The sequence below is a fragment of the Colius striatus genome, chromosome 3 (genome assembly GCF_028858725.1).
Source record: "Colius striatus isolate bColStr4 chromosome 3, bColStr4.1.hap1, whole genome shotgun sequence".
NCBI lineage: Eukaryota > Metazoa > Chordata > Aves > Coliiformes > Coliidae > Colius > Colius striatus.
This window is the reverse complement of record NC_084761.1, coordinates 86,567,874-86,594,853: the sequence shown is the minus strand read 5'-3', so window position 1 is coordinate 86,594,853 and position 26,980 is coordinate 86,567,874. Positions and strand designations below refer to the sequence as shown.

Here is a 26,980-nt window from a genome sequence, read left to right as displayed (position 1 = left end):
AGCTTCCTTCTTGCTATCTACCCAGAGCCCACTGTAGAATTAAGACATTCAAACAGAGGTAAATGGGCTGCATCTGTTTAACAAAAAGCACAGCAAGCAGCAACTAAAATGTCCAGATAAGGAAGGCAGATAGACCATAGAGCCCAAGTACTGAAACACCAGAATGAAATGCTTCAAGTGGTACAATGTAGAAACAGTGTAGGGAAAAACCAAAGAATCTTTATGATGACTGAAGTAAAAATTAACCAATTAACAACTGTATTTAACAGGCCTGGTACAGTCATTTGGGTGACAGCGCTTTTGTGTGAGGTAAGTGATGTCCATTTTCCATCCTGGGCCAAAGGATGGCCTTTCATTAGCAAAATGTATGTTCAATTTTAAAAAGGCAAAACATTTTCATTTCATGAAAGCTGTAGCATTGCTTAAGTGGGGCAATTTATTAGACAATACAGGTGCTCTATACAGCCAGTAAGAACTAGCTGCTTTGCATGACAGGAAGAATTTCCATAGGAGATGTAATGAGCATAACAAAGTGCGTTGCAAACAAAAAGAGTGTACTTCAGACTAGAAACTGAAATATAAAAAACAAACCAGTATTTTGTCTCATTCTTCTTAAAAATACTAATTGTAAATCTAGGACAAATGCAGAGAAACGCATTTATAAAACTCTTTGTACAAATGTAAAAAAGCACAGGCAGCCTTGGCAGCACTCAAATATAAACACAGACCAAATGTAAGCTGTTAACGTAGCAATACCAAATAGAGTCTGTTTACATATTTGTTTACATTTCTGGTTTTGTTACTCCAAAGCAGCCATCACAAAACTTTAATACCAAATCTACCACATTCAGTGCTCCAAGAGATAGTACATCAGTATGACAATGAAACCTCACTGAGATACACGGACCTGGGCAACCAGGATCTGTGCTTCTACAAGTACACTTTCCTCATGTATAGTCCTCATCTAAAACCATCTCCCCTCCGCATTCCCCAAGAGATCTGGAAGAGCTCATGTTAAAGACTTCCTTGTTCCCCTGTATCCAAACCAAGTGGGAATCATTTTATTAAGAGCTAAAGGAAGTTGGGATTGATTCTTTGTAGCTAAAGATTTCTCAGTTATTAGCAATGTTCGTCATTGTTCGTCAGCAAGGCAGCTCATTAAGTATTTATAGCTGCTGAGGCTCCCCAGCAGAATGCTTTGGTACACGGTGTTCCAACAGCTTGGATAAATGCTTTTACTACCTGTTGCCTGTTTTTTTTAGCATCTTTGAGTTTTTCCTTGGTTCAGGCTCCCCTTCTTATGGACTCTGTAACCTCTCTCTGAAAGAAATAAACAAGAAAAATAAAAAAAAGTTGCAGCCAGTCTTTAAAATGCTACAATTTTCTCTTCCACTAAATTAACTTTGATTTTAAAAAAGGGAGGTACATGCTATATAATTGTAGCTTCTGCACTTGCTGGTTTCAGCTGCCTCTGTTGAGGCTGCCAAAACAAAGTTGCATAAAGATAAACGTCCCTTTGTTGGGTTTCTGTTCTCTACACACATATCCCTTGTTGGCTGTGGGAAAGAAATGTGTGAAAAGGGTTGATGGCATCAGGGAAAGGAGCCATCTCCTGAAGTCAGTCCCAGGCTGAGGTCACTCAGGGGATAAATACTTTTCCCCAAAGGCCTGTGGCTCCTGAGAACCAACTGTTTGCTTTGCCTGTCAACAGGATTTTCTCTGCTCAATATATCAAGCCCCCAGTGACCAGCTGGCTGGTTTGATCTGCCCGTAGTAATCAGCTGGCATCTTTCAGGTTTGTAGCCGTTTCTTCTTCTCTAGTTAGTGCCCCAGCATAAGTCAACTGAAACATCTATCAAGAAAATAATTGTGCTGCTACCCTCATCAGCCAAAGACTGGCGCTTGCCTTTGTTCCTGAAATAAAGGTGGAAGTTGAAAGCCTAAATACCAGAGTATATATTTTGGTTGCTACATGTCAGCCCAGTTCCATTGGATTCACTTGTCGCTGCTGATTTATGCTGTCTGTGGCTCAGGTTTTTAAAAACCTAATTAAAGGAAATTTGGAAACAATATTTCTCATCTCGCTACCTCAAATCAAAGTTATTTATAAAATATCTGGCAGCACAGACAAAATCAGATCATTTCCCTAAATTTAAGAAATAATATGAGGAAAATCAAATTCAAATACCTGTGAGAAATAATGATTAAGGAAGAAGATCAGCTGCTGTAGGCATTATATTTTGGGTTTGATTGATGTATCTGCTTATGAAGTAGACTTTGTACTGCTCTTTATAAATAGTTTTTCACATACCATTTTTTTAGCTTCTACAGTACCTGCTTAAACCAGAAGTCAGTCCAGGGGGTTCTTGAATATTTTCATGAGAATCATCTTTGTCTGCTGATTCTGGTGACTGAAAGGTCTTTCTTTTCGAGTTGTTTTTTTTCCCTGAATTGCAAAATGCAAATGGATTAAATAAAAAAAAATAACTAAAAAATAATTACATACAGTAGAGTTTCACAGAATCATAGAATGGTAGGGGTTGGAAGAGACCTCTAAAGATCATCTAGTCCAACCCCGCTGCTAAAGCAGGTTCCCCTAGATCAGGTCACACAGGAACGTGTCCAGGTACAACTGGAAACCTCCAGAGAATGAGACTCCACATCCTCCCTGGGCAGCTGTGACAGGGCTCCCTCATCCTCACAGGAAAGTAGTTTTTCCTTGTGTTTTAGTGGAACTAACGACAACTAGCAGTTGTTCCTCCCCAGGTACAGGACTCTGCACTTGTCCTTGTTGAATCTCATGAGGTTCCTCTCTGCCCAATTCTCAAGTGGGTCGAGATCTCACTGATTGGCAGCAAAAGTTTCTTTGGGTTTGACTAGGCCAAGGTCAAAAAAAAATACACTCTCAACACTTAATACACACACTTTTTTACTCCAAGGAAACCACTCCATTTGACATTAGCCTACAATACTGTTTTTTCACCATCATGCTCACAGAGCAGCCCCTGAATTTTCACACTTGCTGCACCCTGAAGTTTCCATGAGGTGCAAGAGTTGAAAGTTCTATCATATATTTTCAAGGCAAGTAATTGAAAATGTCTTTTTACTGCCAGCAAACAAACATCAATTCATAATTTTGTGTGATTTGAATCAGAACAATTTGATGTGAAGAAGTCACTGGTTTAGGGCCCAGAGCTAAGCTTCCACACATGACATCTGGGGTCACGGTGTCTACCAGGACAAACAGCTTTGCACGCTTGAGGAACAACCAACTGGGCAGATTTCCAAATTGTGCATGTGAGTGAGGTTTTTTTCCCTTCAGGCACCCACCTCACTTTTCAGCATCTTTCAAATATAATGCCAAACATCTCATTCTGATAATGACAGAAGCACTGCACAGCTCAAAGGATGAGAATTTGCACACTCCTGCCGAATTCTGATCAGGAAACACAACTGCGATTCTGACAATTAGGCCCCAGGTGTCTCTTGAATAACAAATTTACCTAATTTGTTAAAATACAAATATTTTGAGTTTCCTGATTCAGTAAAATTTTACTTTTGATCACATGGCTGGGAAGGCATTCCTTCCATTCCACCAGGAGAATGAAAGCTGGGTGATTCAGCCCTGCTGTCTTCCAAAGGACTGACTGATTCAGGTAAACAGGCTCATTTCTAAAGAACATGATAAAGATACTAAAAATATTTTTAGGTGCAGCAAGGCAAAGCCTTACCTCTGTGTTCCTTGGCTGAAGGAATGCTCTGGAACGAGGAATGGTCATACTTATTTGTGGCTGTGCTACTGGTGAGCTGGGTGACCGTGGAAGGTCACCTTACATTTCTACATCCTAATCAGGGAGATGGCATGGACGAAAAAACTTATTCTCAAACTCCATTGTGTTATATTGCAAAATATACACTGATTTGTGGAATGAGGAGGGGTTTAAAACATAATTTGGGATTGTTCCAACCTGCTTGCTTGCTCCTTTTGGAAGACTGCTTCTTCAAAGCCACTGGAACTCGGGCCAGCGCAGCCAACTCACTCACAAAGGCCTGCTCTGCTTCCTGCACACAAAGATAAACCAGAAGCCAGCTAACACAACACAGCTCAGTGCTGGGTTATGTTATCCTACATGTGGCATGAGAAAAAGGAAACAGAGGAAACAATATGACTAGCATCGGGGAAGCATTTCCTACAGGACAGTGGTTAATCTTAGCACGGATTTCAACTAGGACCCTTACAACCTGTATGATGGTTTGCCTTGGACTGCTTTGTATTTGTAAGTCACTTTACCCTGATTTACCTTTAGCTGATTCTCCAGCTCAGTTTCTATCTGATGCAATCCCAGCAGTTTCTGTTTCAGAGACTCCAGACGAATTTGCTGCTGGAGTTCAAACTGAGACAAGACCTTCTTCTGCTGCAGCACCATTCTGGTCAGAGAAATTTCAAAATACAGATGTTCAGTTCAAGGGAGGAATGTGATCCTGGAAAAATGTAGTTATATTTTGTAGGGAGAAAAGCTCATTAACAATATTGGCCCATCCAGTTTCTGCTGGGACAAAAATAGAAGTGGCATACTTTTAAACTGATAGATTTACTTACTTTAACAACCAGCCTTGGTTCTTTATGGAATACGAGCCCCTTTTGGAGGGAGGAATTGCAGCAGGAGTTTGGGTTGTTCATGCCTGGACTTTGGGAGCTGGAATTCAGCTCTAATGTTGAAGTCTGCCTTTAAAACCATTGTGTGTTTCTAAAGTTGGCTTCACTGTCTGCTGCCAGAGTCAAGCCATTAGAAGATGAGGTGTGATGATAAGGAATTAAGACTCAGGCATTTCACTGAGAGCTCTTCAGCACCAGGTTGAGACTCGGCCAGAAACACAGTAACTCAAAACTTGGCAACTGGGAGCATTGACAAGTATATTCTTTGCTTTATTTTGCTGCTTAAAGATTTATATTAACACAGTAGAATCTCAAGGACTGCAAACTATGCTGATTCTGTTTTTGTTCTGCTCTCTTGCCTGATCTACCTTGAAGCAATGCTGTCAATCAGCCATCAGATTCCTCGGGGAAGGAGATAACACAAATTGTTTCTGACATCTACACATAATGAAATTGGTATTGTAATGGCCAATGCTCACAGAAGGTTAGCTTTCAAAATTTGCTCTTTGAACTCAAACTCATAACCTTGCAACAAAGGCAACAGGAAATATCGATTCTAAAATTGAAAAATGGATTCTATGATTTTAAATAAAACATCCTAGGTTGAGTTTAATAAGAATTAGACAAAACTACGGAAATGTTGTCATTAATTTACACAGGACTGGGATTTGAGTGTAAAAGAAATCACAATGACAATAGGAAAACAGGTTTGATTACTAATGGTTATGAGACCAGCTTAGATACTGAATAGTAACATTATTCAATACCATATTTCTGTTTGCATGAAGGCCAGGCTAGTTTGTCTGTATTTTGTTTGAAAACACTACAAAAGATTATGGGAGAAAACACTCGAAACAACACCTAGAAGTGAATTTACATGTCAGAAGAAATTATAAACTTGACAATGAAGAACTAACAGTTCTTTTACATAGCCCTGTATTACATGAATCCATTTCTATGTTAATTCAATCAAGGATGAAAAACAGGAAGTGGGCAACAATTTCTTTCCATTTAGAAGTAACAGAATGTCAACATTGCAGATGCCATATTGTTTTGGGTAATAAACCAAGAGCAAAGAAATAAAATTAATACAAAATTGTATCATGTACATGCCAAGTCATATAGCTTTTTATGACAACTTTTTCCTTTGGAACTGTGGTGCTTTTGGCCTGGACTCATACTCAGTGATGAATTAAATATAATTTTTAATTGACATTTGAAGAATTCCACTTTAAATTTAGTGCAAGTAATCTTGATTGTCCAAGGCATTCACTGAAATCTTCTTGCCATTTAGAGTATTATTTACGTTTCAAACATTTCCTCTTCATTAAGGCATATGTTTACTCAACAGTAAAATAACAAACACTTTTAATGTTCAAAGCAGAAAAAATGGAATGTAATGAATTAGACAGCATCAGTTCCCATCCTACATTTATGTTCAATTTCCTTTAAAATCTGGCATATATTTTAGCATTGTTTTTCATTCTCTTTTCAAATTGTCTATATACAGTTCTTCAGTCTGTAATTAATGAGCATCAAAAAGTCTATTTAATAAGAAATAATTCTCTAAGATCAAAGGGTAGATGTAATTTGGCAATGAATACTTCTTTTCCATCAAAGACAACTATAAAATACAAACCCAAGACATTTATTCAGCTTGACTTTTATGTAGATCTGCAAACACTCACAACATTATTTAAACAGAGTCAGCAGTGCTGCTGCCTGCTCTTACCTTTGATGGACTGCAGATGATACGTTCAGGAGGCCTTTGGTCTGTTTTTCTTTCAATGCCAGTTCATTCTCTTGTTTCCTCCTAAGTCTGCTCTTGTCACCTCTTTCTGCTGAGATAATGTTTTTGTAAAATCTTCTGCTGAACTGCTTGTTGTGGCAAACTTACACACTATGGTTTACAAACTAATCTTTGTTCTGGGTAGTCTTTCCAAAGTCACTGCTCCTTAGAGGTATCAAGCACTTTTTACACACTCCTGCTCTGCCACTGTAATCTGCTGCACAGACAACACTTCGTGCATCATTTATCTGAGATGGTAATGTCACTGAGTTCCTATTCTTATATACATCTCCCATTAGGCTCACTGCTTAACATAGAGTTCAAAGAAGAAATTTTACAAAAAGACCTTGATGCCCTAAGCTTCAGATCAGAGAAGCATTCTGCAACAGGGATCAGGTTGAGCTCCTGTTTAAAGAAACTCAAACCAAAGGGATTTTAGACACTATAGTTGACTGAACCAGGGCTAAAGAGGTCTTTAGAGGGACTTTGTGAGAACTTAAGTAGCTGACTGCCTTGCTAGCTGCCAATGTCTAAAATACAGACTGTCAAAAATCCCTGTACAGGTCTTGCCTTACCCTAGCACTTCAGCTTCCAATATTAAATTCTTTAAGGTTCACAACAGGGCAGTGCAGAACAGATTGGTTCTGTCTTATAACCAACAAGCACATCTAGCTAGTACTGATGCTCACAAATCCTTCCTATCAACTCATCTCTGGATCTCAGCCTTGAATGGATTTGCCTGTTTTTCTTCAAAGACTTTCTTTTGTGATTAAATAATCTTTTCTACTTAAAATTTCTAACTCTATTTTTAGAAAAAAATATTATCCATTCCATATGTCTCAAATATTTAGCTTCTGATGCTATGGCCATTTTACTAACTTCCTAACTTCTTTTCATGCCAACAGTCTTCATCCAGAGGAGGGGAAAGGGTTTGCAAAAGAAATCAATAATCACAGCTTGCTTTTATTCTCCTGTCTTGAAAGAACTGAACAATTAAAAATAATTTCAGGAGAAACTGCCCGTGTTTATGTGAGATCCAACAGTTATAAACCTCTTCAGCACTTTTGCAGCCACTGAGAGTCATGGTTGACAGCTAAGAAACAATGCAGCAGCTCACAGAGCATTCTAGGATGGGCATGCTTGGCTTTTCGGTGTCTGCTGGAATGCACTTCAGAGACAACTTTTCACTGAGAAAAAAAAAGGAATGAATATAAGGATCTACTCCCCAAAGCTGAGGGTAGCTGTCTCAGGGGAAGCAGACTGCCTGTTATTATGTTTATGTTTTCTACGATGGGAGCAGGGATTGTAAACCAACATCTCCTCCTTTCTAGGGAAAATAGTCAATTTGTAGGCACCTATCATATGCTCTCCCATATGAATATTTGACTCACTGATTCTTTTTATTTGCATATATTAATGTGCAAAGCTGAACAGTGTTTATGGCAGGCATTGGCTGTACAACCTAATACCTGTACTCTTCTGCCTTGTGTTGAGGTTTAGAGCACCAGAATATCAACTGCTGGTGGTTGTGACTATGGTGGTATCTCTGATCTTAAGTTTGGTGAACAGAAGTTCATGGTTAAACTATAATCTCCAACACTGGGTCATCACTCTGTGTGTATCTGTACCAAACTTTGACTAACAGGGTCCTAAATCTCTGACTGTAATTCAAGTAATTATTAATAATAGCAGTTCTACCACTTCTTCAAAGACAGAAATGGACTTACAGATTGATTTTACTTTGTTGCTTACTTTAAATAACAGATTCTGTTATCTTTAAAAGCAGTCTTCACACTGATAAGAAAAGTATTTTATCTGTTAAAAAAACAGAATTAACTTAAAGTTGTCAGTATCATACATACCTTGTAAGGATCTCAACTGTTGAAGCTTTTTCCCTTCATAAGCTTCTGTTATTTTTCCTAATTGCTGATAGTAGTTTTGCACCAGTCGATTGATATTATTGCTGGTCCCATACACACTTTCTACTGCAGCTTCCACCAATCTCTCCTGTATTACACAGTACAAGTCACAATTCATTTTCTAAGCCCAAAACCAAAGTGGTTTTTTGGGTCTGAGGACCCAATGTAATTTTGTATGTGCACACAAAATTGTGAATTTTGTGCTTTAAAAATGTAGCAGTTTGAGAAGATGGAAAACAGGTATTCCTCTTCATCCATGGAATACTCCAACACGAAAAATTACAGTAAAGTCTTTCTAACGTGTCTCACCTCTATCTGAGAAGGGGACATTCCTCTACCTGTTCGATCTCTGTAACTCATTTTACCTGTCAACCTAACTGCCAGTGAAGTAAATCAATATATGTGTAGCTCTACTTTTCCACTACAGAAAATCCAAATGTCTACTTTGGAAAAATTTTATTAACCTATGAAAAAAGTTTTGCTTTTATTTTGCTATTAACCTAGGAATTAATAAGAAGATTTTAATGCACACATCCTGTTAATTAATCACAAAATCTCCATCATTACATAACCATCTTCAATTTTCTTCATTTCTGTTATTCTCTGTCACCAAGAAGTCTCTCAATTTTTTTATCTTCCAGTGTTTTGCTTGACAGAACCTGTTTTGGCTGTTACAGCAAGTCACTAGAAAACACTGTATTTCTACGTAAGCATTAGTCTGTAAACACTTTACAAAGTATCTTCAGATTTAACATAGGTTGCAACGGTCTCCTGCTGCCAGGCATAGGGTAACTCATAAATCAAATTGCCTTCCATTTTAGTAAAACAGCATCCCTTTTGTTTGGAAAACTGCTATTGAACATTTCCATACCTTGAGGTCCTGTCCATCATCCCAACTCTTGTTTCCAGCTTTCCGTCGGGCGTGCTGCAGGAGTGTCTGCCCAATCACCTGCTCCATGTGCTGCTGAAGAAACTGAAGAGCTTCTTGGATTTCTGTGACTAGCTGCTGGTGAAATTCTAAATGGGTTTGCTGCGTTTCTTCCTCAAGCTTCTCCTCCTCTTCCAGAATGTGGGACTCCTGACAATCACACACATAAAAAAGCACTGCTGTTTAAAAACAGTTGACAAACTTAGTCAGCTTCACTTTAAAAGAAAGTGCTACAGCCATTCAGAATGTTACTATTTTGATATTCAGAATAATCCCATTTCCAGTACAAGTTTATTCACAGTCATTAAACACATCTATCTTTTCAACAAAACTATTTCCTCTGTCATAATACAAACCATAACAGCTGCATTCTGTCCCATTAGTCAATTCTAAGGGTGGTGTGCCCATCTTTGTATTCTTTACTGTTGAATTTTTTCTTATTAGGGATATGAACAAAACAGGTCAAATATCCTGAGCCCAGTAAGTGAATATTGCTGATGCCTTGACAAAATGCACAGGAAAAAGGCATGTAAAAGTCTACCTGAGAAAAAGTTGGTATACTGGTACTTAAAGCTCCTGGGAGATGTCACGAATATGTTTAATAGTGCTTAGAAACCATCTACAGCATCTTGTGGTGGTGAATGCTACAGCTTATCCACACATTTTAAAATTTTGAACCTCCTATCTCATAGCTAGAAACTAGAAACAAGGTTCAACAAGGACAAGTGCAGAGTCCTGCATCTGGGAAGGAACAACCCCATGCACCAGTACAGGCTGGGGGTTGACCTGCTGGAGAGCAGCTCTGCAGAGAGAGACCTGGGAGTCCTGGTTGACAATAAACTAAACAGGAGCCAGCAATGTGCCCTTGTGGCCAAGAAGGCCAATGGCATTCTGGAATGCATCAAGAAGAGTGTGGCCAGTAAGTCAAGGGAGATTCTCCTCCCCCTCTACTCTGCCCTGGTGAGGCCTCATCTGGAGTACTGTGTCCAGTTCTGGGCTCCCCAGCTCAAAAGTGACAGAGAACTTCTGGAGAGAGTCCAGTGCAGGGCCACCAGGATGATCAGGGGACTGGAACATCTTTCACACATGGAGAGGCTGCGGGAACTGGGGCTGTTTAGTCTGGAGAAGAGGAGATTGAGGGGAGATCTCATTAACATTTATAAATATCTAAAGGATGGGTGTCAGGAGGTTGGGACATCCCTTTTTTCTACTGTTATCTAGCAACAGGACAAGGGGTAATGGGATGAAGCTGGAAAACAAAAAGATCCATTTCAATATAAGAAAAAACTATTTTAATGTTGAGGTGAGGAAGCCCTGGCACAGGCTGCCCAGGGAGGGTGTGGAGGCTCCTTCCTTGGAGGTCTTCAAGACCCACCTGGACATGTTCCTGTGTGATCTGATCTAGGTTGACCTGCTTCTGCAGTGGGATTAGACTAGATAATCTCTAAAGGTCTCTTCCAACCCCTACTCTACTATTCTATAATTCTATGATTTAAGGCTAAATAACATTATTCTAGGGAATTCAACAGTACCCCTATTTAATGCCCTATTGCAAGTAAGAAACACAAGTAGAAGAAGCAGCTGTTCTGCCCATATTCATCTGTGGAAAAGAATAATGTCCTTATTGGCATTGGGTTATTCTGACATGTCTTTATTTAGAGCTCGGACATGTTTTTGATGGGCTTTTTTTAGAGAGTTGGAATGTCATTAAACCATTTCTCTTTTTTTTTTTTCAGAGAGCCAACGTCCTGTTGTCATGTCCAAGTGAGGAGTCTTTAGTGCTTTACATTTTATATGAAATCAACAGATGGATGTGACACTATCTACCAGTCTAAAATTGGCACAAGGTAAAATTAAGTTTAGTTCAAACAAAACAGTATCTCTAAAACTGGTGCAGTGTCTGTAAATTTCTTTTACTTAACTCCTTATACATTGGTTCTAGTTTTGGAGGTTGTTCAGAAGATTTTTTTGCTCTCTGACTTTCTACAGTTTCACACTTAGGGCCTATTTCTTTGTCAGCAAGCATCTTATGTGTGTATTTTTAGGCAATTTCTTGTGAGATGGGTTTGAGCTGACCTTGGAAAGAGGCTGTAACGGAGAGAGGCCAAAGGAACAGTAATACCTGGGAACATTTCGTTTTTGTTAGGGAACATGGTGATTGCATCAACTAACATCCCTGTGGGAGCTCAGTGAGAGTAGTGGAAAGCACAGAATGAGAGGAATGCAATCCTATGCATTTGTATTTTATTATTTTGTATTTTATTTCTTCTGAAGGTTAATGAGGTTTTCACACTGAACAGGAAGTACTTGAGCAGCGGCATCAAATATGAAAGAGGCAGCAGATAATTTCCTTATTCCTCTTCCCAGTGGAAAATCAGGGTTTGTATTATGCAAATCAAGACTGGAGTGACATAAAATATTAACTCCTAGCTAATTACACAGCAACAGCATGGAACGCAGAGCTGCAAAGTGCTGCATGGGTTTAACACATATGTGCAGCAGCAGTGGGCTGGGCAGGAGCTAACACTAACTCCTGCTAGGAGAGTCCTCTGGGGTTCAAACTGAAATTCGGTGTTGTTCTAAGTAAATATGCAATGCAGGTAAGTAAATAACCAACAACACTGAATGGATATAACCCTAAAAAACAGAGTCACAAACAGATCTGAAAGCAATCTGTGAGAACATCAAGTCTCTAAGTTTTCTCATATCTCCTTGTCCTACAGGAGCCAGATTATTTGGAAAGATGCCAGGGGAATGGATGATGAACATCATTTTGACAGAGGAGAAAGAAAAAAGAATGAAAAATGGTGACAACATAGAAGAAATTCCTAGGTCTGGCAGAGGGAAGAAGTTCTTCTGATGCTTAAGCAAGAACTTTTCAAGTGCATATTATGATCCCTAGCAGGATTAGTAGTTTATAGAGATGCTGGAATACCTTCTTTCACTAGTACTTTCATATAAAATAAATAGCTATATAAGCTTGCTATGATAACACAAATCTCAGATAGCTAGGCAGTACATCAAGTATTAGGGAATTTAAAATGTCTGCACAATCTAACCCAGGCACTCTCAGGGACCTCATATTCCAGTACTGGTTGCATTTTTGCCAGAGAATATTTTACTTTCTATGTGGAACTTGAACATTTTTATGTTTTGAGATCTTCTACAGCTGATTCTAATGCCTGACATCATAGCATACAAGACCGCTGGAGAAAATCCACTGTACCTACCACTGCCTTCTGTAACTGCCACTGATCCTCATCTTGGCAAGGGGAGGATCCCTTCTGCAGGGTCTGTTGCTCTCTCAGTTCCTGAAGCAAGCTCTTCTTTCTGGACAGTCTCATGCGGGCCAGGGCTGCCATTCCAAGTCTTCGGAGGGTTAACCTTCTGAGTACCGAACATAGCAGAAGTCGGTGTTTTTGCAATATATAGCTAATAGACCTGTAAAAAGGACCATTAAAAAAAGAATCAATCAGCTAAGCTGCTCACTGATTTGGCACATCTGTGTTAGCAAAACTATCGCTCAAAGATGATAAGAGTTACTCTGTGTAATGTCTTCTTGTACAATGCGTGCCTTGGAAAGCTGCTCAGGTGTAAAGAATAGGTATTGCTGTGACAGACTTACAGTTCTGTCACACTGAAGATAAATGTAAATAAAATTAGGAAGAAAACAGATTAATAATAATCTGTAATTACTTTTTGTTTTTTTAATATGAGTCTCAAGATGAAAAGCGAATGTAAACAGAACTATAGGAAAGTTATTTCAAGAAAATGCATGACTGTATCTTGGATTAATAACAAGGAGGCACACTGAAGAGACATAGAAGAGGCTAGCATTGGCTAGCAGGGCAGACACAGCTGAAGCAAGTTTGTGATGAATTTCAAACAGGAGAGCAAATTTTGAAGTTGATTCTGGACAAGGTGACTGAAATCTGTGTGCACATTTGTCATGATATTGTTTGTGCCTGTATCTAACCTGTGTGTATGTGTAAGGCATTATGAGCTCTCAAGAGAACAGATGTTGGGAAATACTGAAGTAAGAGAACATGGAAATGTAAGTCTAAAGTGAAAAGAAAGAAGTGCAATGGCAATAATAATATCAATATTCCAAATAGACAAGTCTTCAATGCTTTGATCTTTGGTAATGTGAAGACCACGGTAAATGAAGTAATTTGATATCTTAATCAAAATAAAGAAGATAACACAAAATTGTGGTGTTTTTGGAGAATTATCTCAGTCAAAGAGACAGTTAGCTGTACAAAGATTAGATAAAAACAGAAGCTTCCTTGGCAAATACAGACAGAATGCAAGAGATGACTCATGCAAAGCTATAGTCAGTGGTATTGGAACAGCAGAAAGCAAAGGGAGAGCTGAATGGTGTTGGACTGAATATTTTATCTTGAAGAATATCCAACTTCAATGTGACATACACATGCAAAGAGAGGCTGCTTTGAGATTAGAAATCACTCACTAACATAGGAGTAGACACGCAGAAAGCACATAACAAACCACAGAAGACTATTTTTCCTTCTTACCAAGCATTATGATATCTCTGGATTTTTTTCATTTTGATACTCAGATAAAAAAACTAGAATAACTGCCTCTGAAGATACTCAGAATCCCTCAACACTGCTTTCCAAAATGTAATGTACACAAGTTTTTATCTGTGCATGCAGCAGTGCAGTTTTACCCCACTGCTTACTAACAAAAGCATGCTTACTCATCACTGAGGCATCCCAGTCTGCTTACGACACCTTGAATTATCTTCTCTTGTTTCTCAGACAAGTGCTTTTTCATCACAGAAGACAGAGCATATTCCTTTATCCATAGCTAAAAGCAGAGGGAAAAAAATTACAATCATAAGATACTCTGATTTCAGTGATGCAATCATCACATTAAGAAAGAGAGGTTTATTTGATGTTATTTTACTAAAAACAATCATCCCCCTCTTTCAAGCAACAAACTCATGCTGAATTAAAATTATTCTACTTAGGAATATTTTTTTTTTCAATGTTACAATTCTTAAGCAACACTCACTGAAAAGAAAGAGAGGCTTTGCACTGGTTTGGATCAGTCCTGAGCTGTCTCCTACAGATGTTCTGGTTTCAGCAACAGAGGAACAAGAGAAAAAGAACAATATTGCATCGATTCTTATCAGCAGGCTGCAGTGGGATTTTTGTTTGGGTTTTTTTCACTAGTAGAGAATGTAGTTTTATTGTCACTGAACAAAATGAAGATATCATCTTCCATCACACTTTTGTATCTAGTACACAGCGCTAATAGTCAGAAATGGAGATTGTGTGATTAGGTTTACTGACTGCAAGTTTGTGACTCCTTCAGGGTGACATTTAGATCAAAAGATTTAATCTTTAAATGTTTCGGTAGATTTGCCATTAGACTGCAAAGTTTTGGAGATGTGGACTTTGTTTAGTGTATTGCTGGAATTTAAGGAATACTAAGCCATAAGATGAAACAGTTTTAAGGTCCAAACGCTGTTACTGTGGGATGAAGAGTATATTTTAGGCCACGCTGGCAGTTGGATCAATGCAGGCTGCCTGCAGATGTATGCAGAGCCCTAAATTAAATACAATACCCAGGCTCTCTGAGAGTTTCACTTCATGTTCTAGCTTCATTTAGAACACAAGGGACTAAATTTTCTATTATTGCAGACAGCAAGGTTTCCCTAGATCAGCATGTCTATCAATAATTAGATGTGTAATTTCATAACTTGAAAACCCACCTGGATGTGCTCCTGTGTGACCTGATCTAAGTGGACCCGTTTCTGCATGGAGGTTGGACTAGATGACCTCTAAAGGTCTCTTCCAACCCCTACCATTCCATGATTCTATGACTATGATTCTAACAGTGTCAGGAATTAGGAATGCTACTGGACTTGATAGCCTTCCTTGGGATGTGCAGGAGAGAGGCTTTACCTGTGAGCACAGAATGAATTCCCCCAGGAAGTTCGGAGCATCAGAAAAAATATCATCTTTGGCTTTAAAATAAAAAGATATTTCTTTCAGAAAACTTTACCACAACACATGCTTCTGAGCAGGATGCCTGAGAGGGAAGGGCAGGCAGTGAACAACAGGTGACAGATGGGAAGTGCGCAGCTGAGCTCAAGAAGCAGAACCCAACAGAACGTTTTGTGCCAGGTTGCCCACCGGGCTGCTCATGGAAAGAGCCGCCAGACGTGCCACTGCAGCCAGAACTCAACTGATCCAGGTGGCTCTTAGAAGTACAGAACATAGCTGAGCTCAGCGTCTTCTTTGGTTGCATGTTTCAGATGTCAAATAAGGTCTACCAGGTCTCCAGGTGTCATTGTGACTGACAGCAAATACTTGCTTGAAGTAATAACTGTATCAGTATTTCCCTTTAGCAGCTCTGCAGATATAAGCTTCCCAGTGTTTCACGTTCCTCTGCATACACCTCATAGATCCACCACATTGTGTGTTACAACTCTTTCAGCAGTTAAAAGAAGGGCTGTAAATGACCTTTTACTTCTAGAAGTATTTTCATTTTTAATGAGACTGGCTGTGGCTCAGATGTGGCTTCCCATCACTTTGGGAGACCTGTTTATTCACTGAGAAGTTGCTCTTCAAGGGCCTGTCTCCACAGTTGCTGTCATGAGGGTATAGATCACCAGGACACAGAAAACAGGAGATATTTTCTGAATTACAATTGGAAAGGTAAATGGTATTGGACAGGGATTTAGTTGTTGCTTACTTCTGTTTATGAACAAATAGGTTAGTTCTGTAGTGAGCTGAGTTTCTTTTAAAGGAAAAGAATGAGTCATCTTTTCACTGGAGACTGCATTTAACATAAGCTGTATGCAAAATCTATAAAAGGTCTCCTGTGTGAAATGATCTAGGTGACCCTGCTTCTGCAAGGGGGTTGGACTGGATGATCTCTAAATGTCCCAACCCCTACCATTCTATAATTCTATGATTCTCTTCATCTCCCCGAGACCAATGGAAAGCTGTGAATTTAGGAGAAAATCCCCCCAGCGCAGTTATTAAACTGAACAGTAGAAGTACATCAGCCATATAAGCAGTAAGAGAACAAAGAGGAACAGAGGGGGATTATTATGCATTTAAGATGAGATAGTAAAAAGATTGAGATTTGGCCCAAATACTAAACCAGTGTTTTCTCTTAAAAAGGCCATTAGCAAGATGATCACCTGGGCATAAAGAGAATTTTGTATGTTGTATTGGAAGCAGCACTTCAGCAGCTCACAAAGATGGGCTGGGAAGGCTGAAATACTAGAAGAACTCAGACATACAGGTACAAATGCAACAGCAAACATCGTCTACAAATCTTAATTTAAGGCTGCTGGCATACAGCTGAAATCCAGCAAAACAGAGAACTGTTTCATCAACCCAGGTCAGGCTTTTTGCTGCAATCCTGGGTCAAGTTGCCAGTTAAACTTCCAAAATTTCCTGTTCTTGGGAATGGCCTTATTTTTCTCAGAGACAGGTCATATGGAATAGAGAAAATCAAGATGCTTCACAGATTCAAGTGTCTGGAACAGAGCTCAGGCTCTCTGATTCCTGAATGTAACCAGTAAAAACAGTGACAAAAGCATGGTAGACAGGGAAGTAAAGTTTCAAGGAATGTCTAGCTTCTCAAGAATCATTCCAGTCGCTTTAGTTATAAACCAAAGAGAAAGCAATAAAATAGACACCATCTCAATATTGGTAAAGAAATGTCAGTTCAGTTTTCTGGATGTCAAGCAACTGATGTTGGATTGGAAGGAAATTTCCTCACCCCGTTTTAACTCTGTGAGCTTCTCAGTGTTTTGCTCTGTGGGAACAGGTCCATTACAAGACCTTCTGGAGGACTATTACCATCATCATTCTCTGGCAGTGAAAGTGAGGAACATGACTTTTTTAGGTAATGAAACCCATGAAATATTTTGATTTAGACCTCATATACAGCAGTAAATGAGATCCAAGTAAGCCCACTCTTTTTTTTTTTTTTCTCATGGCTCTCAGTTTGACGTTTTTAGCTCAGATTGTTCAGGAAACTGAAGGAAAGCAAGTTCTCCCTACAGCCTGTAGATGGGGTGCGATGTACACTGAATGCCAAGTCTTGGTGCAGCACTCTACTCCCAGTAACCCGTGCCAGGGCAGGAGAGCTTGTCTGCAGAAATAATGAGGCAAGGAGCTATGTGGGAAAATGCTCAAAATTTAGTCATTTATTCCCATTCACCTCACTCCCATCCTCAAGTGTATAAGGCAAAGTTAAACATGAAACTGATTTGTTATTTTCAATTGTAAAAGAGATTCTGTTCTCCCAAAGGACATCATATTCCAGATATGTATAAATGCTAGGAAAGACAAATCTACAAAAAAAGCAGTTTAAGTAAATAGGAAAAATGTCTTTTTGACACACATAAACAGCTTGGTGAAAAGCCTTCTGGTGTTAGACTTCCCATGTCTGTACAGCAGGTGACTATGTAACTCTTAGTATAGTACACTTATCAAGAGGCATATGAAAGATGTATCTCCTGCTAGAAAATGCCTATTAAATTAAAAGGGCTGTCAATACGAATGTTGAAGACTCAGGGGGGAACCTTATCCACACTCATAAACACCTAAATGGTGGGTGTTGAGAGGACAGGGCCAGTATCAGGATAAGGAGTAACAGGCACAAGCTGGAACACAGGAAGTTCCACTTGAACATGAGGAGAAATTTCTTTCCTGTGAGGGTGAGAGTGCCCTGGCACAGGCTGCCCAGGGAGGGTGTGGAGTCTCCTTCTCTGGAAATTTTCAAAACCCTCCATGACATATTCCTTAATGACCTGCTCTAGGTGAAACTGCTTTAGCAAGGAGTTGGACAGGATGATCTCTAGAGGGCCCTTACAACCCCTACCATTCTGTCAAAAATGTCTGGTATCTCTTCTTCTAGATTACTACCTCTTCTACTAGAGGAGGCTGCTCAGGTCATTCACATAAAGACAGGCAATTTGTGAAACCTCAGTAAATATGAAAAGAAACAGCCACACAGAGATTTAAGCTTGCCAAGTCAGGTATTGAATCTAATCCTTGATCAAAAGGGGGAAAATGAAAAAAAAAAAAAGTTGAGGTCAGATACTGTTCCATTAATCTCTTAAGTTATAGGTTTGCCAAACTCCAATACTAAATACCAGCCAGCAGTTCTAGGAAACACAGCCCTAACTTAAAGCATGTAAGCTACAGGTGAGTTAACAATGAAATAAACATAAATTGATCAGAGAAGTGCTTGTTTTAGAATTCCAGATTAAAGAAAATAGAGAAAAAAATAAGGAAATGGCTAAGAATTTCCAAGAAACACTTTTCTATTCCTAAGTGTCTTCTAAAACCACTGGTCAGCAAACCACTCATTTAGTATGAAGCCCACAGTTTTCTGAATCACAGAGTTTTATGAAAGAATCTTCCATGAATGGGTGGAAAAGCTAAACACCAGATTATCCAGGTACTTTGCACAATGAGGGTAGGGAAAAGTATGATTTTATCAGTATTGAAGAACTCAATATTTTATTTAAGAAGCTCCAATTACTCTATATGTTGCAGCACACATTTAACATTTGGGAAAGGGCACATCATTGTGTAGAGAAGGTATTTCTTTGACAAAGCTTTCCTAGTCTTCAAGCAGTGTTAATAGAGATACAGCACTGCATGAATAAATTGAAGGTATATCTGAGTTCTAGCCTAGTACTGAAGATACCTGCCTCTGCGTTTATTGTTGTTGCTTTTCTCCCCTGGTGTTAATGCTGGGTGCAAACAGCAGGAAAGCTGGATGTGTGTTCACCTTGTCAGAGTGAAGAATAAGTCTTCTATAAAGCTTGTATCTTATGTTTCCAATTATTATAGCATTAATACATAAAAATAGTCACCTATTTATCACTGTAAGGCCTCCTCTCCTCAAAACTGTACTCATATGTATCCCCTCCAGACAGACCAGATAGAAGGGTTTTTTAAACTGTTTCTGTAGATACTCAAGAGTTGAGGACATCAGAGAGTAGCCTTGACAAAATATGTTTATGTGCTGACAAAGCCACTAAACCATGTGGACATATGTTCAGTGATTACTCTGCAACTCCTCTATGCAAGTCTACACGCACACCACATATATTCACTCCATACTGCATGTCAGACTGCCTATCCTAGGTCTGAACCTGTGTCTGGACCTGGGCTCTGCATTTATACACAAAAATACACCCCACAGTTAAGTATGCTGATTTTTTTTTCCATATCTGTATTTCCAGACACTGAGGTTCCAGAACAAAATATGGGACTTACGTTTTTTTCTTGCAACAGCTGTTCCTGAAAAAGCTTCCAGCGTCTCTGGTGGTGGGTCTCCCATCTCTCCAGTTGCGGAACCAAGCTCTGCTGCCATTCCTCTTTCAGAAGCTCACATTCTTTTACAGAGAGGCCAGTTACAAGAGGCAGGGTCTGAAGAAACAGCTTTGTCACCAATTCTGCTAAAGCATGGCAAGCTTTAGAGTACAACTCCTAACAGAGGGATAAAGAAGGACAGAAAGAGGTGAGAAAGTGAATCCCTTGGCCCTTTGGAGCTGTTTCCTGTCATATCACCAAGCTGGGTGGAAGTATCGATTTGCTCATGGGTAGGGACGCTTTACAGAGATATCTCAATAAGCTGGATGGCTGGGCCAAGGCCAGTGTCATGAGTTTCAATAAGGCCAAGTGCCAGGTCCTGCCCTTGGGCCACAACAACCCCCAGCAGCGCTATAGGCTTGGGAAGGAGTGGCTGGAAACTGCCAGGCAGAGAGGGATCTGGGAGTGTTGGTTGACAGTGGCTGAACATGAGCCAGCCGTGTGCCCAGGTGACCAGGAAGGCCAATGCCAACCTGGCCTGTATCAGGAACAGTGTTGTCAGCAGGAGCAGGGAGGTGATCATTCCCCTGTACTCGGCTTTGCTGAGGCCACACCTCGAATACTGTGTCCAGTTTTGGGCCCCTCTCTACAAGGACATTGAGATGCTGGAGAGAATACAGAGGGAGGCTGCCAAGCCAGTAAATGATTTGGAGCACGTCTCCTATTACGAACGGCTGAGGGGTCTGGGGCTGTTTAGTGTGGAGAAAAGAAGGCTCAGGAGAGACCTTATCACTCTCTATAACTACCTGAAAGGAAGTTGTAGTAAGGTGGGTGTCGGTCTGTAACAAGCAATAGAACAAGAAGAAATGGCCTCAAGTTGCACCAGGGGAGGTTCAGGCTGGATATGAGGAAGAATTTCTTTCCTGAAACGATTGTCAGGCATTGGAATGGGCTGCCCAGGGCACTGTTCCTGGAGATGTTTAAGAGACAGGTGGATGTTGCACTTAGGGAAATGGTTTAGTGGTTGCTGGGGCTCGGATAAAGGCTGGGCTCAATGATCTTAAAGGTCTCCTCCTTTTCATGTATTATCAACCCACTTACTTTGCATGCTGCTGCAGAAATAAACTTCTGTAGCACAACACCTCATAGACATATTCTCAAAGGTGTGGCTACAAGGTGCAGGCAAAAAAGAAGGAAGAATTAAAAGGGATGGTATGGCTTTCAGTTAGGCAAAATTGGCATTATTCATATTAATAGTTGGTGCTCCAAAATATGACATGCCTCAATGTCTGAAGGACCTTGATGCAGAAGAGGTTCAAGCCTAGGAAAATAAACATCTTCTGGTAGTTCTACTAAAACTGGTCCTGTAAGATTGAGTTTCAATTGCTGAGGCTCTTTCATTCATGAGATGAGTTTGGGTGACTTAGTCAGGTGGCATTCAAGCTAAAAAGTCTGTTCAAAACACATAATTTCACTGTCAAATACATATATTTGATAGGAGTTGTGCTTGTGAACTTGCTAGTATTTGAGATAATCCCTGAGAAAAAGGAATGAGGGCAGGTAGCTTTCTGCAACAGAAGAGAAAACAAAAACACACTGGAAAAGTCACATGGACTCTAGCAGTACAAAGAGGTACTTCTGTGTGAGTTCCACACGATTTCAGCAGGCCAAAAAGCTTTATTGTCTTCTTGGTTTCATTGTAAATCAGTTAGCCCCTTGAAAAAGTTTTTCTTTCTTTTCCTTAAAATACAGTTAATAATTTTAAAGCTCTTTTCAGCATTCCTGTTGCAAGCACAAGTCAAGTTTAATTACAGGTTTAATTACAATCTCTTAAGTGATAAAAATATAGAATCTCTCAATAGAAACAGAGATCAGGATGCCAAAAAATATTTGTTTGCAGATCACAGATAGGAAAAGTTCTCATGGATTTCTCTTTTCAGGGAGATACACTGGTATAATGTACTGTTGTTATACTGTACTGCCTATTCCAACTGCTAAATTTATCATTGTAAAAAAGAAAATAAGAAGTCAAGAACTCAGAAATAAAGGATGACCAGAACTTAGGCTGCATGGGAAGTCTAGTTCTGTGCCCCTCTAGAATGATAAATTTGAGGCTCAAGTACTGTTTCCACAGGACCTTTGTCTGTTCTGTATTTAGGTTTATCGATACCCACTGACTGATTTATTAAAAATCTTTACTTTCTATTTCTCATTTATTATAAAACATCCAAACTGTGCACCAAATACTAAATGATTGTTCTCCTCCTAGGATCCCTCTAGGATGCTAATCACCATATTAATTAGCTCTTTCATAAACAATAAGTAACTCATCTTAACAGCTCCCTGCAGTAACCTTTTCTTATAGATAAAATTGAGACAAAACATTATCAAAAGTGTTCACTACACCTTGGAGTTGAATTGTCATGATTTTTTCCACACCTGTTTAAAGCAGGCAGGATTTTCAGAATCCAGCTCCCACTGGCTTTGTTTAAAGTGTTCTGAATTCCCGTAAATTGGACTATAGGTTTCTGAAACTAGGTACTGGGCCTAGATATGAGAATTAGTAGCCAAAGACCCAACGATCAGATACCTCATTTCTGGTGACACTTCTCCCATTTCTAGCAATTGCTCATGATCTGGACAGGACAGTATCATTAGAGTAACATTTGCTACAGAGGTACATCCTGTGCTGAATGTACGATCTCTCCTGCTTCTTAATTATTATAGTTGCCAGTTCCTGTTACAGAGGTGGGACTTATACCACCTTAATTATCTATGTCATTGTGGGCCAGGCTTAGCTTGCCAAAACTAATGCAAAATAGTTTGTTCAAATTCTGTCTTCTGCTGCTATTTATTTTAAAACTGAAGCCTCCAAATTCTGAGACTTAACATAAGCTCAAAGATCCTACATTTCTAATCTCCATATCCCACACAACATTTAAAGAACAAACATTCTGTATCTGTAAACCTTTTCCTTCCTGAGCTTTCCTAGCCTTTCAAGAGGAGTTAACCTCCTGCCTTTACTGGGTGTTCAGGGACGTAAGAATTTCTCTTGGGTCAGAGATAGTTCAGAAACAACCTAGAGGAGTCTGTGGCATTTCTAATGCAATCTCAAAAGATCTCAGGTAGGGTGCTAAGGAACTCTATTCCTAAAAAAAACCCAGAGTTTCAGCTATGGCAGCTAAATCACATTTTGCTACTTAACTGATAGCATTCCCCTGGCATGCTGACAGCTATTATTATTTACTAGGAAATCTTTGTCGCAGAATACAAAGAAGGTATTTTGTTACCTGCCTTTGTGCCATTCTGTTAAAGAAGAGGTGAAGAGAGTTCTGCTTGCTCTCCCTGCAGCTACAAATCATGCTGTATACTTACCTTTGGCCCTACCAGAGTGGGTACACAGTCCATGAAAAATGTGACTAGATTCTGTCATGGTTTTGCATGGAGCCGTTTCTGATAGTGGGGAAGGGTCTGCAAAGATGCCTCCTGTAAGAAGTTGCTCAAAACTCTCCCCAGCCAGAACTACTTCTGGGGCTAAGCCAATTAGGTACCTCCACAATCACTTTTTAAGAAGAAGAAGCTGGAATAGGAGGGTTCTTTCTGTTCTTCTTTTTTATCTTTTTTGCTTTTCTTCCTTCTTTTCTGGCTGGTGGTGGTGCAAGGAGTTGTAGGAGAGAGAAGTGACCATGCAGACCCCAAGGTCACTGAGGGAAGAGAGGAGGAGATGTGCTGGAGCAGAAACCCTCCTGCATCCCGTGGAGAGGAGTCATGAAGCAGAGATTTGTTTGCAGTTCATAACAGACTGCATGTCAGGGGTAGTGACTGTGCTCAAAGGAGGCCGTGTCCCGTGTGAGGGACCCTGTATCGGCAGAAGCCACAGCTGTTGGGAAGAACCCACACCAGAGAAGTTCGTTAAGGACTGTGTCCTGGGGGAGGAACCCTGTATCAGAGCAGGGGAAGAATGCCAGGAGTCATCCTCATCTGAGAAGAGAGAAACAGCAGAGCCCATCTGTGAGAGAATGACCACATCCCCCATTCCTTGCCCCTCTGAGCTGTTGAGGGGGGAGGAGGTAGAGATATCAGGAGCAGAGAGCTGGGCCTGGGAAGAAAGGAGGGATGGAGAAGAGAGATGTTAAAGTGATGGCTGTATTTTTCTCATCATCCTGCCCTGTATTTGCTTTTGTTCTGTTCTGCTTCTTGTAGGTAGTAGAATAAACTTTCCTACTTTCCTCTCTAAGTGAAGTACTGGGGTCTGTTTTGCCAAGAACTGTAATTGGCAGTGAACCCTCTCTGTCCTTGTCTTAATCCACAACATCCTTGGTTATCTCTTTCCTGCCATTTTGCTGGAGCCTCCATTATCCTAATGAGGGTGGGGGTGAATGGGGGGCACCAAGCAAGAGATTGTCGTGGTGCTTCGTTGCTGGCTGGACCAAATCACGACAGGTTCCCACAAAATTTCTTACTTATATTAACTCACTGATCTGATGGGCCAAGTTATTGTTAGATCAAAGATGCTGAACTATATGTTTACACAATACTTCATGGCCCTTTGCTGAAATTGGTGTAATGAAAGGACAAGAAAGTGGGATTAGAATCCCAGGATCAGATTTTCATATCGACAGTCCCTTTAAAAATGAAAAAGTCAAATGAATACATGGAGGGGAAGTAAAACTAAGCAGTATGTTCTTTATGCCTCATGAATGTTGCAGACTGGCATACAAAGCCACAGGAAGCCTGATCAGGTGCTGTAAATCCCTGGGACAGAGATTCTTAACAGGACTGAACACATTCCCTTTAAGTTCTGTTAGAAATTCTCCATTGTGCAGGATATAAATCTTGCACTTATTGGTCTCATCTGCGATCCAGGATCACAAGATAAATCACTATCTGTGATGACCATCAAAATACTTCCTTCTCTTCAGTGTTCAACGAACCACTGTCTGCTGATTTCTTTAAATCTGTACAAATAATCATACGGACATTAGAGCACAGGCAGTTCTTGCAGCTCAGACCCTAATAGGGCATGATATGATGGCCACAATGTTTAATGCAGCACTTGGAAAAAAAACCACAGAATAGACTTTTAAAATTTGAAAGGGGAAATAACATTTAAGTCCACATTTGGGACTGGAGATATGATTGAGTTCCACCAAAGTGACTCAAGCCAACAAAACTGTTCAAAGCTATTTGTACTCTAAGGAATGTGCTTGTTCTGAAACAGCAATAAAGTCTATCTGTGAACAGGGACAGTATTATGTATTATAAAACTTATTTTCTATAGGAAAGAAAGAAAATCCTTAAAAAATCTATTGCTTCCAGGACTAGAACCCCAACAAAATAGTTCTTACAAGCTTCCTGATATGCTGTCTCTTGTTTTTAGAATTTTTACTTAATGAAATTTATTCAAATTGACTCCATTAATAGAACAGCTGATTGCAGCATTGAATGAACTTGTTTGTAGTACCTGGCAGTCAATCTCAAAGCTTTTCAAAAAATCTCCAGAGAAATTCATCAAGCATAAAGAAATACCACGAGGTATATGCAGAAATAAAATGGGCCATATTAAAATGCTGACTGCATCTCCATTTCAAACCAGGCAATAAATATACAATTTTGTCAAAACCCAGCTTATATACACAGCTTATCAGATTTCACTACAAAACCAAAGAACAATATTCATGCTCCCCTGTAAACCCAAATGATTAAAAGGTTCCTACATGCAGATGCCAATAAAGTGAATAGAGAAATTGTGAAGCAGGAAAATGTATTTATAAAGGCTGGTTGTACTGTATTTTATACGCCAGACATTGACTAGTATGTATTATCTCCAGGAGGCAACTGTACAGCTATTTGTTAACTTGCGATGGCTATTCGTTACCTTAGAATCATAGAACGCTTTGGGTTTGAAGGGACCTTAAAGACCATCTAATTACAATTCCTCTTCAATGGGCAGGGACACCTTTCACTAGAAAAAGTTGCTCAAACTTGTTATACAACACCATTTCATGAAAATAATTAAAAGCTGTGTTCAAAGCTGCAGAATGGTCTCACATATATCTACAGAGGCTCAAAGTCTATGACACTTGTTTAGGAAGCAAGAGATTTATTTCCCAACTGATATTGTATCTTATTAAGGAAAGACTCAGTACTCAGATAAATATTCCAAAAATTCTTGGGACACCATTGGCCACTAGAAGATACTTCACATGATAAACTCAAACTGAATGGTTCCCAGTCACAAACTCACTGCATGTACTGCTTCCTCTCTTCCACGTGAAATATTCTGGAATGTTAATTGGCAAATGAAAACATTACCCTGCTTTCAAGCATCCTAACACCAATAAAACACAGTGTCACTGAAGTCATCCTTAGCTCAAGCTAATTAAAAAAAAAAAGTTTCATTTTAATACATTTAATGTGGAGGTTTCATTGAAATTCCAGTCTGGCCCCCTTCACTGCTCCTTGATTTATTCAGGAGGCAGTTTCAATCTTCTCTTTCTGTATTCCCTTTTTAGAAATGTGCCTCTGAAGATAAGGTTATGTCCTTTACTAAATCTAACTCTTAACAAATTGTGAATCCATATGCACGTAAAATACATTTCTTATACAATAAGGCAAGAAGCAAACTTCAGAATGAAGGATTTCCAGATCAGACATCTTGTACCAGCTTTCATTGAAATCACCAGATCAAATTTAATCAGCACGTAAACCCAGATCTAGATTGAGCTTGCATGGGAAGAGTTCACAAATTTCATCTTTTAGATCACATAGACTGTCTTTCAGCCATTTTCAGACAAATCACAGGGTAAAATTTTCTGAAGTGAGCATTTGAGGTGGAGGTCTCTTGATATGGATTTCCACTTGAGACAAGTTGTGTCTGATTCACTTTGAAAAGAATAATTCTTGGTACAAAAAAAAAGAAATCAACTCTATGAAATCAACCCAAACCATATCCATATATATATAACTCATGTTAATGGATTTGCATAAAGAAACTACTGAAAGAGTTAAGTCTCTGAGAATCTGTACTTTTTATTTTGACAAAAGTAAACTTTCCCCTGTTATTAACAAAGGAAAAAAAAATCAAGTACTTTGCTTCAATCTCACATTCATGTTTACTCAATCATAAAATGTTTATTGCTTTGCCTGTTGATAATACTACTAAATAGCTTTTAGTCTAAATTCCTGTGCATTTCTGTGTTCTGACAAATTAAATGAAATAACATTCTGGTGAACTGCTATCAGCAAAGGGGAATTATAAATAACACTAAATTGTGTGTTTTTATGGTTTTGATGTTCAGACTGAGGAAAAACAATTATCTTGCCACAGACTGTGTAATTCCTAGCTATTAATTGATTTCCTTTGTG

General features: G+C 39.4%; 1 protein-coding gene across 1 annotated transcript in view; it reads right to left on the bottom strand.

Moving 5' to 3' along the window:
- Positions 1–275: 275 nt before the first annotated feature.
- The window catches only part of EVC (EvC ciliary complex subunit 1), a 55,975-nt gene continuing 29,270 nt past the window's right edge, over positions 276–26,980 (bottom strand). The window contains exons 12-21 of the mRNA XM_061992912.1: positions 19,577–19,789; positions 14,014–14,123; positions 12,524–12,734; positions 9,237–9,443; positions 8,309–8,453; positions 6,390–6,498; positions 4,302–4,428; positions 3,969–4,062; positions 2,335–2,446; positions 276–1,320 (exon numbers count right to left, since the gene is read on the bottom strand). Coding sequence (XP_061848896.1) covers positions 1,299–1,320; positions 2,335–2,446; positions 3,969–4,062; positions 4,302–4,428; positions 6,390–6,498; positions 8,309–8,453; positions 9,237–9,443; positions 12,524–12,734; positions 14,014–14,123; positions 19,577–19,789 — 1,350 coding nt within the window. The 3' untranslated portion in view covers positions 276–1,298. The remainder of the gene's footprint in view (positions 1,321–2,334; positions 2,447–3,968; positions 4,063–4,301; positions 4,429–6,389; positions 6,499–8,308; positions 8,454–9,236; positions 9,444–12,523; positions 12,735–14,013; positions 14,124–19,576; positions 19,790–26,980) is intronic.